This window comes from Procambarus clarkii, chromosome 13 (genome assembly GCF_040958095.1).
Source record: "Procambarus clarkii isolate CNS0578487 chromosome 13, FALCON_Pclarkii_2.0, whole genome shotgun sequence".
NCBI lineage: Eukaryota > Metazoa > Arthropoda > Malacostraca > Decapoda > Cambaridae > Procambarus > Procambarus clarkii.
Window position 1 is genome coordinate 35,724,865 of NC_091162.1, and position 15,714 is coordinate 35,740,578.

Here is a 15,714-nt window from a genome sequence, read left to right on the forward strand (position 1 = left end):
AGAGTATGTGTTACCTGTTGTAGAGTATGTGTTACCTGTTGTAGTGTATGTGTTACCTGTTGTAGTGTATGTGTTACCTGTTGTAGAGTATGTGTTACCTGTTGTAGTGTATGTGTTACCTGTTGTAGTGCATGTGTTACCTGTTGTAGTGTATGTGTTACCTGTTGTAGTGCATGTGTTACCTGTTGTAGAGTATGTGTTACCTGTTGTAGTGTATGTGTTACCTGTTGTAGAGTATGTGTTACCTGTTGTAGAGTATGTGTTACCTGTTGTAGTGTATGTGTTACCTGTTGTAGTGTATGTGTTACCTGTTGTAATGTTACTTGTTGTCATATGTATTACTTTCATGTGTTACGTGTGTTACACGTAACACATTACATGTGTTTTCATGTGTTACACGTAACACACGTATTAACACGTACTCGTGTTAGTACGTGTGTTACAAGTTGTAGTGTGTTACTTGGTGTAGTCTGTGTTACTAGCTGTAGTACATGAGTTACTTGCTCGAGTGTAGATATTGCTTGTTGTAGTAACGTGTGTTACCTGTTGTGTGACTTGTGTTACTTGTAGTACGTGTGCTACCTGTTGTGTGACTTGTTACTTGTAGTACGTGTGCTACCTGTTGTGTGACTTGTTACTTGTAGTACGTGTGCTACCTGTTGTGTGACTTGTTACTTGTAGTACGTGTGTTACTTGTTGTGTGACGTGTGTTACATGTTTCAGATCGTGTTACTTGTTCTATGACGTATGGTTTTAAAACATTATGTATAATACTTCATATAGGGAATGTGTTACTTGATATAGGGAATGTGTTACTTGATATAGGGAATGTGTTACTTGATATAGGGAATGTGCTACTTGATATAGGGTATGTGTTACATGATATAGGGTATGTGCTACTTAATATATTTACTCATGAAGACGTGATAATTATTGAATGGCGTCGTATTTGCTTTAAGACTTGATGTGTTACTTGATGGGGGACTTGTGTTAGTTATTGTTGAACTTAAGTTACTAGATGTAAGGGGTGTTACTTACGAGAGGGCAGGGGTGTCATGTGTAAGGTCATGGGTTACTTGAGACTTACCAGGTTCTCGTAGATGATATTGTTGCTGCGGAGAGCCGGCCTCACTGTGCTCTTCAGCAGGTCCTCTATGGAGTCCAGCGGCGGCGACCTGCACCACAACACACCCTGTTAGTCTACCAACCCGTCCTCTTAAAAATAACGTCGCTTTTCGCTCGTATGCGCTCTAAGGCCAAAAACTGACGTAATACGAAATGAAATCGACTCACGAAAGTGACGTACTGTCCCGTTTTCTGTTTGGGTCCTCCAGCTTTGTCTGCTAGGTTAGGAGAGGGCACTTTCAATTAACGTTTTTAATGACGTTTAGAAACTTTAGAAGAATTCCTTGCCCTACTAGAGGGCCCTTAACTTACTGCTGTTTAAAAAAAAATCCTGTTTTTTTCCATTTTGAAAATACGTCAGTTTTCGGCCATATGAGCAAACGGCTAAATTAAAAGGTAATTTGTAAGAGGACGGAGACCCACACGTGGTGGTAAGTAAGTAATTATCAAAGAAGGCACCTAACCGGGAAGGGTATGACGCACCATCAAATGTGTGGAATAATCAGAGGGCGCTAAATATCACCAAGGATGCCAATACGAGAACAGAAACGCATAAGGCGAACGATATCAAATGTATCCGTGTCGCCAAGAATTCTATCGAGGGACAAGTGACGGAAAACGATTGCAGGGCCCGATTTGCCTAATAAGCCAAGTTTTCCTGAATTAATCTATTTGCTCAAACTTTTTTCTTATGAAATGATAAAGCTAACCATTTCATTATGTATGAGGTAAATTTTTTTTTATTGGAGTTAAAATTAACGTAGATATATGATCGAACCTAACCAACCCTACCTAACCTAACCTAACCTATCTTTATAGGTTAGGTTGGGTTAGGTAGCCGAAAAAGTTAGGTTAGGTTAGGTTAGGTAGGTTAGGTAGTCTTAAAAACATTATTTCATGAAAACTTGGCTTATTAGGCAAATCGGGTCTTGCATAGTAGGCTGATAAGTGCGTTCTGGCTACTAGGTACGACATATATATATATATATATATATATATATATATATATATATATATATATATATATATATATATATATATATATATATATATATATATATATATATATATATTGTGACGATAATCTCTTTCAAGAGAGATTGAGCCTGCTCTTCTCTACATAAAGTTACTTACACATATACAAGAATAAGATGCAACCTTCAAGATACGTCTACCAGTAGCACAAAACGTTTTGACCAGGAGGCAAAACGTACCCTAAACCCCCACTCCACACTCCCTCCATGCCAGCTCGCCCGTCGTCAACCAGCAAACTACCATTCCAGTCTGCCTGCTTCTGATTGGTGACCCGCAGTCTGCACACCTGCACCTCAGCGCCCTCTACCTAAGTCGATGTCTGGGCTTGAACCAGCCATTGAAGTCAGAATATCCTTGTGCTCTCAAGCTGTGAACAACCAACTGATACACGTCCTGTTTATTGGTGGACGTTCCCAGCTAGCGCTATATTCTCAGCACCTGTTTATGTCATTTTGTCTTTATATTATTCCTAGAGTAATTTATCCCTGTTCTTAATTTTTATGACTTGTTTGTTTGCACTGTACATAGCCAAGGGATTGTCTGTTTTTAAATTTGCTTTCCAGTTAATTAAAGTTTCATTGTTCATACTATGTGTTTTGTGTGTCTTCCTTTACTCAACACAGACAACAGCCAAGCAGTCTCTTTTTTTTTGTAAATGTGAAAGGCATTGACACCAGCCATTAGGAGGACTGCCGAACATCTACACTCCTACACTTTCCCATCACAATATATATATATATATATATATATATATATATATATATATATATCTACACTCCTACACTTTCCCATCACAATATATATATATATATATATATATATATATATATATATATATATATATATATATATATATATATATATATATATATTGTGATGGGAAAGTGTAGGAGTGTAGATGTTCGGCAGTCCTCCTAATGGCTGGTGTCAATGCCTTTCACATTTACAAAAAAAAAGAGACTGCTTGGCTGTTGTCTGTGTTGAGTAAAGGAAGACACACATAGTATGAACAATGAAACTTTAATTAACTGGAAAGCAAATTTAAAAACAGACAATCCCTTGGCTATGTACAGTGCAAACAAACAAGTCATAAAAATTAAGAACAGGGATAAATTACTCTAGGAATAATATAAAGACAAAATGACATAAACAGGTGCTGAGAATATAGCGCTAGCTGGGAACGTCCACCAATAAACAGGACGTGTATCAGTTGGTTGTTCACAGCTTGAGAGCACAAGGATATTCTGACTTCAATGGCTGGTTCAAGCCCAGACATCGACTTAGGTAGAGGGCGCTGAGGTGCAGGTGTGCAGACTGCGGGTCACCAATCAGAAGCAGGCAGACTGGAATGGTAGTTTGCTGGTTGACGACGGGCGAGCTGGCATGGAGGGAGTGTGGAGTGGGGGTTTAGGGTACGTTTTGCCTCCTGGTCAAAACGTTTTGTGCTACTGGTAGACGTATCTTGAAGGTTGCATCTTATTCTTGTATATGTGTAAGTAACTTTATGTAGAGAAGAGCAGGCTCAATCTCTCTTGAAAGAGATTATCGTCACAAAATATATATATATATATATATATATATATATATATATATATATATATATATATATATATATATATATATATATATATTATATATATAATATTATGTGGGGCACATGCGTGCACTCACATATTGTCTGCTCCAACCCCCCCCCCCGCAATATATTATACATTTTATTATTTTATTTTATGTCAACCTTTAAAGCTCAGGAGTATGGTCTTGAGAGTACAGTTGAATAAAGTTCAATTAATGTAAGTGAAACGAATGTGACCTGGGAAAACTGCCATTCTGAGGTTCATGAGTCTCATAAGGCATTGTCACATGAGGCCAGTATGAGTATAGAGAAACAGGAAGCCGACAGGTCTGTAGCCCCCAAATCACAACATAGCGAGCAGGCGGCGCTGAAGACAGACCTGAACCACTCATCTATTTAAGAACGGCACCAGACACACCACTTGTTCCTCTGATATCACATTAACCTTCTCTGGTCGCACCCCTTCCCTTTCTGGCTCGTTGTCGCCGTGAGGGGGCTTAGTGGGTGGCTGCCGGAGTGTGATGCTCCATGGGTCAGTCCTCTGTCCTTTTGGAGCCTTATGCTCCGGCTGCTGTCTTTACTAATTTTGCCAGAATTCTTTTCCTTGTGTTTCGTTTTTCTCCCCCCCCCCTCTCTTCCCCTTTCTGATTGTCATTTCCTGCCGACCTTTTGCTCGTTTTGATTATTCCCTTGGACTTCTTCTATTTTGACCCCCGGGTGTTTGAGGAGGCATACTCTTGCACCCGTAGAACTGTAGTACCCGACGTCAAGAGCGAGGGGAACCTTTTATTGTCAATCCTCCTTTCGTCACTGAACCCGATCTCGATGGACTCGCGGTTCTTAAGGTGGCATTTGTGAGGTGTATACTCACGACGCACCCCTAGGAGGCCCCGACAAGATCGGCGATAGCTTCTTGTTGGGTGTCCTGCCTCTAATTGTGGCTCCATGGTGGCTGTGGGGGCACATTCGTGAATGAAAGTTTTTTCCTCGTTTGCATGGCTGATAATGTTTCCCTTGTTCTTTCTCAGGCTCGTGGGATGGGCGACCAAGCCCCCCGAGTCGGACTGTGTTGGAAGACCAAGCCCTGTAGCCCCCGCTGCATTGGGCCCCGACACCCTGACTGCTCCCCTCCCTCCTCTGCGGTAGGGTCGAGTTCCCAGCCCCCAGTGGTGACCACCTCGTCCCCCTGGCACGGCTCCGTCTCTCATTGTGACTACTGCGCCTTTTACCCCTCTCTCTCTGGGGGTTCTCAACGCCGTCCCCGCCACGGCCGCACTCACACAATCCCTTCTCATACTAATACTTACAACGCCTAGTTTGGTCCCGCTATGTGTGCTAAATACTTTGATCTCTACCATCTGGATTCTACCCCTTCTGCCGATTTCTCCCTCCATAAACACTTTGTTGATTCAGTAGATGCCTCTGTTACTTTTAACTCCACCAGTTACGGTACGCGTGTCGTCGCTGCTCCTTCTCAGGATGCAGCTACTCGCTTAGCCGCTTTGTCCTGCATTGGAGAGAACCCTGTTCGGGTCTCCAAAAACACTCGGTTGAATGCCAGTGTTGGCACTGTTCTCCTCCCAAACCAAAGTGGCAACTGGCGTTCGGGTCCTCAAAGATTGCCATGAGGATATTAAACATATCCTCGAAGCCCAAGGCCATTCTGTCCTCCAGGTGGACATGTTTACTCGACCCCCACGTAGTCGTCGCCGTTCCGTTCGGTCGATGCTCCGTTCAGGAGTACATTCCCTCTCCTAGACTTTGCAATAAGTGTTGGAAATTCGGGCACGATGTCCTCAAATGCACAAATACTGTGTATCTATGCCCCATGTGTGGGGACGATAGTCATTCTAAGTCCGAGTGCACTTCTCCCCAGGCTCCCTGCCTCAATTGTGGTGAGGCCCACCCTACTTTCTCACGCTCGTGTATACACTACAAACTCGAAGAAGCCGTCCTCAACTTGAAACACCGTGATCGTCTGTCTTTTCCCAAAGCGAGACGCCAAATTCTTCGTCTCGCCCCTTTCGCAGGCGTATCCTACGCTCGCGTGTTGCATTGGACCTCTCCTCGTCCTTCCCACTTACCTCAGTCTCACAACCGTTTCCAGGCCTTAAACATAACCACACCCACCATCTCCTCCCCATTCCTTTGCCTCCTGTCCCGCCAGGTCTCCCTCCTGGTTCTCTGTCTGGAGTTTCCCCCCTTCCTACCCAGTCCACCATATCTCCTATGTCTTCCCCATCTCCCCCCACTCTTTCTTCCCGACCCTCCCCCCAGTCTCTTGACCCTCCACGCCACCTGTCTTTCCAGGATTTTTCCTGGAAAATTCTATTCGTGGATTTTATGCCAACTTCCATGAACTCCAACTTCTAAATACACAGTTTTCACCACTTTGTGTTTGTCTCCAGGAACCAATGCTTGGTGCTCGTCCTGGTCACTTTCGTGGTTATTCCTTTCTTTCTTCCCCCCCCCCCCCCAGCTCCTGCTGGGGCCCATAACTCTACTGCTCTCTTAATTCGTTTTGATATTCCCTTCGTCACCCTACTTCTTCCGTCACCTATCCATTGTTCTGCTGCCCGTGTTTTTGTGGGTAAATGATGTACAGTCTGTTCCATTTATCTCCCCCCAAATGTTCTGGTTTCCCTTCCTGATCTTAAGCACCTCCTGGACTCCTTGCCAGAGCCGGTGCTCCTTTTGGGTGATTTCAACTGTCGACATTCCCTCTGGGGTGATGCTCTGACAAACACCCGAGGCCGTCTTCTCGAACCGTTCGTCCTCACTTCTTCTCTATCTCTTCTGAATTCTGGTGAGCCCACTCATGTGGACTCTGGAACATGCACCTTTTCCTGTCTTGATCTTTCTCTCTGCTCGTCGTCCCTTTACGTAGATTTCACGTGGCGGGTTCTTGATGACCTCCATTAAAGTGATCATTTCCCTGTCCTCGTTTCCTTTTTCTCCTTCCACCCTCCCCTCTCCTTCCTCCAGTTTGCCAAGGCTGACTGGTGCCTATTTACCCTCCGTACTTCTCTCTCTAACTTCTCCTCTCTGCCTCTTCCTCGCGCCCTCCTTTTTTATGACACTGTCTTCGACGCTGCCCTCTGCTCTATTCCTCGCTCACCCCCGGGGCACACGGAAGTGCGTTCCCTGGTGGAATGCGGACTGTGCTCGGGCTGTCCGCTGTAAGCGTGCAGCCTGGAAGAAACACCGCCGCCGGCAGACGGCTGATTCTTTTATTTTGTTTCGGAAGGCAAGTGCAGTGGCCCGTAGGACAATCCGTACAGCTAAACATGAGAGTTGGAAATCTTATGTTTCCACCATTACGTCCGATACTCCTCTGCCACAGATCTGGAAGAAGATCCGCAAGATTGCGGGCAAGTTCATTCCAGATGTCTCGCCAGTTCTCCACCTTCGCGGTACTCTTGAGGCGGACCCAGTGATGGTCGCGACCAAACTGATCTCCGACTTTTCTTCTGTTAGCTCTGGTTCTCATCTTCCTCAATCCTTCCTTCTTCGTAAGCCTGTTCTTGAATCTTATCCTTTAGATTTCCACACTCATCTCCGCCTTCCCTATAACGATCCTTTTTCTCTTTCTGAACTTCAGTCTGCCCTGGCCCTCTGCGGATCTACAGCAGCGAGCACGGATGACGTTCATTATGAGAAGCTTCGCCATCTCCCTCCGTGCACGTCTCAGTATTTACTGAGTCTGTATAACCAGGTCTGGGAGTCGTCGTCCGTCCCTGAAGACTGGCTCGATGCCATTGTACTCCCTATTCGGAAACCAGGGTCTCTCGGTACGTCCCCTAAGGACTTTCGCCCTATTGCTCTCACGAGTTGTGTCTGCAAGCTCTTTGAGCGTATGGTAACTGTCCGCCTGATGGGGTTCTTGGAACACCATCACCACCTCTCTCCTTCTCAATTTGGTTTTCGCAAGTGCCGCAGCACGACTGATGTCCTGGTGAACTTGGAGGTCTATTTTCGTACTGCTTTTGCTGCGAAGACCTCCGTTGTTGCTGTCCTTTTTGACCTGGAAAAGGCTTATGACACGACTTGGAGATACCATATTCTGTCCCAACTTTGTTCTTTAGGCCTTCGTGGTAATCTCCCTCTCTTCCTTCAAAGCTTTCTCTCTCGTCGTACCTTTCGAGTCAGACTTGGTACCATTCTCTCTGCCTCTTTTCGGCAGTATGAAGGTGTACCTCAAGGTAGTGTTCTGAGCACTACTCTTTTTATGGTTGCCCTCAATGGTCGTCTTATCTCCCTTCCTTCTGGCATCTTCTCTGCTCTTTATGTTGAAGATCTTACTCTTTGCTGTCGAGGTGATGATTTACCTCTCCTTCAACGGCGGCTTCAACTTGCGATTGATGCCGAGTCATCTTGGGCCACCAATCATGGCTTCAAGTTCTCTACTACTAAGACTTGTGCCATGACTTTTACTCGGAAGCGGGTCGTTCTTCGTCCCTCTTTGTCACTTTATGGTCGTCTCCTTGAATACAAATATTCCACGAAGCTTTTAAGGTTATTCTTTGACACTCGTTTGTCTTGGTCGCCCCATGTCTCTTACCTCCGCGTTGAATGCTCTAAGGCCCTTAACCTACCTAAGGTTTTGTCCCATACTTCTTGGGGAGCGGATAGGCGCACGCTCCTCTATTTGCATTCCTCCCTCGTCCTGTCTAAACTCGATTATGGTTGCCCTGCATACTCTTCTGCTTCTCCTTCTACTCTTCGCCGTCTTGATCCTTTGCACCATACTGTGTTGTGCCTCAGTTCTGGTGCTTTTCGTTCAACTCCTGCCCTCAGCTTGTACGCTGACACTGGCTTCTTGTCTCTCCAGGACCACTGTGATCGCTACAGTTTTCGTTATCTTCCGCGATCCTTCCAGCATCCTCACTCTCGCCTCTATCGTGCTTTGACTTTTACCCCTCCTGTAGTTCCTGTTCCTCTTCACCACCTCCCTCTTTCTGTCCATTTGACTCGCTTACAAGATTCTCTTTAAGTTCATATTACCAATGTTTCTCCCCGTATTGTTCCATGCCTACCCTTGTGGAGGGTTCCCCTTCCCAAATTTTGTCCTTCTCTGACTCGCATTACTAAAGCTTTTACCCGTCCAACGGTTCTGATACGCCTCTTCCTTGAGCACTTTTCTTCTCACTCCCACTCCGTTCCCATCTTCACCGACGGGTCGAAGTCTGCTGACGGTGTGGGCTACTCTGTTGTTTTTCCTGACCACACTTGTATGTGTCGCCTTCCTCCGGAGGCTAGCATCTTCACAGCAGAACTTTATGATATTCTCTATGCTCTTCGTCTCCAGCTTTCCCGGTGTCAATTCTCCTTTGTGGTGGTAGTTGACTCTCGTAGTGCCCTCATGGCTTCAGGGCCCTTTAATCCGGTCCACCCGGTGGTCATCGAGATTCAACATTGGCTGTTTCTTATCTCCAGTAAATTTAAGTCGGTTGCGTTTTGCTGGGTTCCCAGCCATGTTGGTGTCTCTTTAAATGAGCGTGCGGATGCTGCCGCTAAGGAAGCTATCTGCACTTGTCCCATCTCCCGTAAAGGTATTCCTTATTCCGACTTTTACCAAGTTATTCATGCCTCCATCCTTGCCCGCTAGCGTCGTTGTTGGTCTTCTGTTATTGGTAACAAACTGCGTACTCTTAAGAGTCGTGTGTGCCAGTGGCCTTCCTCCTACCACCGTAACCGGAGGTACGCTCTGGAGGTTACGTATTGGCCATACCAAATTTCATTGTCCCTCTTATGGTCGTGCATATCCTTGTTGAATGTCCTGACTTCCAGGACGAGCGTGTGTCTTGTTTTGCGACCGTCCCCCGCGGTTGCTTGTCCCTCGATAAAATTCTTGGCGACACGGATACTTTTGATATCGTTCGCCTTATGCGTTTCTGTTCTCGTATTGGCATCCTTGGTGATATTTAGCGCCCTCTGATTATCCCGCACATTTGATGGTGCTACATAGCCTTCCCAGTTTGGTGCCTTCTTTTGATAATTACTTACTTTTTTGGTCGCACTCAACACTTAAGCCAGCGATAGTGATATGTTTGTTTACACTCGGTTATGATATGGAGAAGCCAAGTGCTCTGTTCACAGAGATGCAGACCAAAGAATGGTAGACTGGATGGAGGAAGAGGCAAGGATGTATGGGAGAGACAAGGTGTCTGTCGTACGGGGCTATGCAATTCTTCGACACAAGCACCCTGAGAAGAGAGGCCTGGTGGTTCCAGCCATAAAAGAGATTCACTAGACCCAACACAGGCGTCTCTCAGACTCGGAGAAAGTAACAGAAAGAGACACATTGCACAAGGAAACTGGAGCCAGAGCCAGGAATCCAAAGGAGCCCCACCCCCTCCACAACCCTCCCAATCCCCCCTGGACCTACCTGAAGGGTATAGTGAGGAAGGCGGTGATGGAACTGCTGTAGAGGGAGCCCACCACCAGGGCTGACAGGATGACCATGCTCGCGCCCACACGCACGCACGCTCCCCCAGACCACCTTCTGCTGCCTGCCAGTCACATACACTCTACATATCTCCATACAACTGAACATATAGTGATATTGGGATATGATCCTGGTATGAAAGATCTTAGAATGAATGTGACAGCCATGGTGGGGAAAGTATATGTAAGGTTATGTATCATCTAACTCATTCTTTGCTTACTTTGGTATTGAATGTTGTCAGATGTGTGCTGTATGGCCCAGTGTTGGCACTGTATGTGGTCAGATGTGTGCTGTATGGCCCAGTGTTGGCACTGTATGTGGTTAGATGTGTGCTGTATGGCCCAGTGTTGGCACTGTATGTGGTTAGATGTGTGCTGTATGGCCCAGTGTTGGTGGTGTATGTGGTCAGATGTGTGCTGTATGGCCCAGTGTTGGCACTGTATGTGGTCAGATGTGTGCTGTATGGCCCAGTGTTGGCACTGTATGTGGTTAGATGTGTGCTGTATGGCCCAGTGTTGGTGGTGTATGTGGTCAGATGTGTGCTGTATGGCCCAGTGTTGGTGGTGTATGTGGTTAGATGTGTGCTGTATGGCCCAGTGTTGGTGGTGTATGTGGTTAGATGTGTGCTGTATGGCCCAGGGTTGGTGGTGTATGTGGTCAGATGTGTGCTGTATGGCCCAGGGTTGGTGGTGTATGTGGTTAGATGTGTGCTGTATGGCCCAGTGTTGGTGGTGTATGTGGTCAGATGTGTGCTGTATGGCCCAGGGTTGGTGGTGTATGTGGTTAGATGTGTGCTGTATGGCCCAGTGTTTGTGGTGTATGTGGTCAGAAGTGTGTTATATGGCCATGAGATGGTGCTATATGTGGTTACGTGTGTGCTATATGGCCCTGGGTTATCTGATTACTTTAAGTGACTAGTGCAGATGAGTTAGCCTTGATAATTATTGTTGCTAATGAGGTATGGCAACTAATCCAAGATCAGCCTCACAGTTTGGAGGTCAGAAAGAAGATCAGTGTGGTGTGGACGACAGGACCAGGGAGACCCCTCCCCATAAGGAAGGGGTCATTTATATATATATATATATATATATATATATATATATATATATATATATATATATATATATATATATATATATATATATATATATATGTCGTACCTAGTAGCCAGAACGCACTTCTCAGCCTACTATGCAAGGCCCAATTTGCCTAATAAGCCAAGTTTTCATGAATTAATGTTTTTTCGGCAACCTAACCTAACCTAACTTTTTCGGCTACCTAACCTAACCTAACCTATAAAGATAGGTTAGGTTAGGTTAGGTAGGGTTGGTTAGGTTCGGTCATATATCTACGTTAATTTTAACTCCAATAAAAAAAAATTGACCTCATACATAATGAAATGGGTAGCTTTATCATTTCATAAGAAAAAAAAATTGTGAAAATTTATTAATTCAGTAAAACTTGGCTTATTAGGCAAATCGGGCCTTGCATAGTAGGCTGAGAAGTGCGTTCTGGCTACTAGGTACGACATATATATATATATATATATATAATATATATATATATATAGGGGGTACCACCACTGGAGCAATTATAGGGACCCACAGCCTCAGAGAAGGGAACACAGAGCATTCAGGAAAAAACTTGCCATTTAACTCTGAATACGAAAGAGTGTTCGCTTCTCATACCACCCCCTTGTTTTTTTATTATGGTGTACACTTTATTATGCAAGTTTATACATTTACATATCTGATTTTATAAAAAAAATGAACATTAAGAGGACACAAGAAAAAGCTCGCTTCCTAGAGGCTGTAGATTTCCTCGAACTCCTCCGACGTCGGGCAGGAACCGAAGATGCAGCGGGCATTCCCCCTCTGGATCGCGACACTGAGGCGCTGAAAGAGAAAACTTGCCGCTCTAGGGTCTCTTGTGGTGTCAATGAGCTTGGAACCAAGATCCTTAAGAAACCTTCTTGCACTCTCACCCTATGGGCCTAGGGTCTCAGACCCTATTGGAACGAAGTTGTACCGTTGATCTAATTGCCTGTACTTGACTGACTTTTGTTTTTCTCTGTGTGTCGCTTCGGCTCCTGCTGTGCCGGCGGAGAGGGTGATGTATGTCGTTGCCAGGGTGGATACGCAAGTATAGTCCCATGCTAACTGCCTGCCACCCTTCCACGGACGCAGTGTGATTCCGTCTGGTCGGCCGGCAAAGCTAACAGAGTCACGGTTCAGTAGGTTGTGGGGCTCTCTCTCCGCTGGACACTGAGCAGAGGCAAGGCTTCTTTTAATGATGTTTAATGATTTGATAATTGATTTTAATGATTTGATAATTGACTTCGTCGTGTCTAGTGTGCCAACCACCCGATTTTCCACAGTGCAGGCCATGCAATCCATATTCGTCAGCATCTGCCTCGCCGCAAATACACCTGTGAACAGTGTGGATAGGGGCAGTAAGGCGGAGAGCGACTGCAATACAGAGCTCCTGAGGATCAAGACGTGTGCCTGTCGCAGACATGGGGACTGCCAGAAGGAAGTCCCCTGCATAGGGAGCCTGCACAGCTGTGAGGCGTGCACGATCACTGGGGGTTGTCGCTGCCTCCAGCAAAGCTGTAGCTTCTTTGTGTACAATGGGGCTGTCCCAGCTGGATTGTTTCTTGGCTTTCGGCATGGCTGGTCTGAGTGCTGGGTCTGTCATGGCACCCCATTTCGTGTCGCATTCCGTGTAGTGGTGGTCCTGTATCCCCGCTACATCACTCAGGATGTCAGATAGAATTTCCTTAACCAGGAAATATATATATATATATATATATATATATATATATATATATATATATATATATATATATATATATATATATATATATATATATATATATATATTATATTTTGGTAGCAGTCTTTCTTGTAAACATATGTTGTTGAATGTGACTGAAAAGGTAAGATTATTAATTGTAACATGAATTTTCTCAATATGTCTTATGTTTTTCTTCACTGTCGGTGGTAATGAAAATATCAATTCTCTAATATTCATTTTCATTCATGGTCTGACGCCTAGAAGCGTTTCGTAAGTGGTTCTTACATTCTCAAAGATTTGTTTAAACTTAACATTACACTTATGATACACTTGATACACTGTGTATGATACATTTGTCCTAAATCTTGCTTTTTATTCGTTTTGAGTGAGGTGACACAAAGGTTTTGGGTGAGGTGGGTACATGAGAATGGAAGTAACTGCAGAGGGGGCCTATTGGCCCATACGGTGGCTTGAAGTGGGTAGAATATAGTTGTACATTAATTGGCTTTTGATTGCTGGTGTTGACTTTTTTATGTATAGTGCCTTGCTGATGTCGAGTCGCCTGCTATCGCTGTACCTAATGAGGATTTCTGTGTTGTTTTTTAAGATTTCTCTGGTGATGGTCTGGTTGTGAAAAGAGATTATATGTTCCTTGATGGAGCCCTGATGTTTATGCATTGTTAGTCGCCTGGAAAGAGACGTTGTTGTCTTGCATATATACTGAGTTTTTTTAGGCTTACAGTCCCCAAGTGGGCATTTAAAGGCATAGACGACGTTGGTTTCATTCAAAGCGTTCTGCTTGGTGTCTGGGGAGTTTTTCATAAGTAGATTGGCCGTTTTTTTGGTTTTATAATAAATTACCAATTCTATTTTCTGACTTTTGTCTGTAGGGATAACGTTCCTATTAACAATATCTTTCAGGACCCTTTCCTCTGTTTTATGAGCCGTCGAAAAGAAGTTGTTGTAAATTGGTCTAATAGGGGGTACAAGTGTCGTGTTGGTTGACTCTTCAGAAGCTGCATGGCGTTTCACCTTTCTTTTTATGATGTCTTCAAAGAAACCATTACAGAAGCCGTTGTTGACTAGGACCTGCCTTACCCTACAGAGTTCTTCATCGACTTCCTTTCATCCTGAGGTGTGGCTGAGAGCACGGTCGACGTAAGCGTTGACAACACTCCTCTTGTACCTGTCTGGGCAGTCACTATTGGGATTGAGGCACATTCCTATGTTTGTTTCCTTAGTGTGGCTTAGTGTGACTGCAGTGTGGAAGGCTCTGCTCCTTTCCGTGACTGTTACATCCAGAAAAGGCAGCTTCCCATTATTCTCCATCTCATAAGTGAAACTCAACACAGAATTCCGCTCAAATGCCTCCTTTAGCTGCTGCAGACATCTGGCATCAGGTACCTGCGTAAAAATGTCCTCAACATACCTGCAGTATATGGCGGGTTTCAAGTCCATGTCAACTAAGACCCTCTGCTCGACGGTGCCCATGAAGAAGTTAGCAAACAGGACACCTAGGGGAGAACTCATGGTGACCCCATCTACTTGCTTATAAATGTGCCCATCTGGGCTCAAAAAGGGTGCCTCTTTAGTGAAATAGTTTCCTAGTATGTTTTCTGGCATGTCAAGAGGAGTGCAAGCTGGGTCACGATACACTCGGTCTGCTGCCATCCCGTTTGTTTTATCCACAGGTACGTTGGTAAATAGTGACTCTACATCCAACGAGGTTCTTATCCCCGTGGTCCGTGATCCCCGCAGTAAGTCGACAAATTCCTTGGGAGACTTCAGGCTGAAAGCACAAGGAACGTAAGGAGTCAGCAACCCGTTGAGACGCTTAGCCAGTCTGTATGTGGGTGAGGATATCTGGCTGATGATTGGCCGAAGTGGGTTTCCTGGCTTGTGGGTCTTGAAATTTCCATTCGCATACCTAGGTTTGTATTCCCCAACAACCTTTGGTAGGTGGAGTCTGGATTTCTTGGCATTCACAATTTCGATAAATCTGTTTACCTTCGTTTTGGCTATAGTGTCCTTCGTTACCCTTTGGAATTTAGTTTGGTAGGAGAGTATGAGGTTCATTTTCGCCAGATATTCGTCTTTTTTAAGAATAACGTATTTTGGCGACTTGTCATCTCTCCTAACGACTATCTCCTTGTTCTCACGAAGATTCTAAACTGCCACTTTGAGTTCAGGGGACAGTATGGTGCTTCTGTAGTTACCTCGAATCTTTCTTCAATCTGCATTAACTTCTGCTTGCAAGGTGTCTTTAAAGAAGGTTACCACTAATGGAACATATAATCTCTTCTCACAACCAGACCATCATCAGAGAAATCTTAACAAACAACACAGAAATCATCGATAGATACAAGGATAGCAAGAGGCTCGACATCTGCGAGGCACTACACATCAAAAAATCAACACCAGCAATCAAGAGCCAATTAATGCACAACTATATTCTACCCAATTCAAGACTCCGAACCAATATAGAAGCATCAAGAGGAATTATGGGCCAATAGGCCTTCTGCAGTTACATCCATTCCTATATGTGTATGCCCATTGGTTCGTGTTCTGTCTTGTACAAATGTCAATCACCTCACCCAAAACTTTTGTACCATATGTGTGTATATATATATAATCACTAAGAACTCTTTGACCCGGCCAGGATTCGAACCCATACCGTCCAGGATCAACCCTAAACGTACACAGTGATCGGGGAAGGATCACTGTGTACGTACGT

The 15,714-nt window shown here is 44.7% G+C and overlaps 1 protein-coding gene across 1 annotated transcript; it reads right to left on the reverse strand.

The window, feature by feature from the left end:
• Window positions 1-1,072: 1,072 nt before the first annotated feature.
• Window positions 1,073-15,056, reverse strand: LOC138364455 (uncharacterized). Its single transcript, XM_069324092.1, has 2 exons — window positions 14,410-15,056; window positions 1,073-1,175 (listed from the first exon to the last, which is right to left on the reverse strand). The coding sequence occupies exons 1-2, from the start codon at window positions 15,054-15,056 to the stop codon at window positions 1,073-1,075; spliced, it is 750 nt and encodes a 249-aa protein (XP_069180193.1).
• Between the last annotated feature and the right edge of the window lie 658 nt (window positions 15,057-15,714).

Excerpts from the sequence above, each read along its gene's own strand:
- LOC138364455 (XM_069324092.1), bottom strand. The coding sequence starts at position 15,056 with ATGAACCTCATACTCTCCTACCAAACTAAATTCCAAAGGGTAACGAAG. Across the intron at positions 1,176-14,409 it reads AAACCCGCCATATACTGCAG|GTCGCCGCCGCTGGACTCCA; the intron begins GTATGTTGAGGA and ends GTTGTGGTGCAG.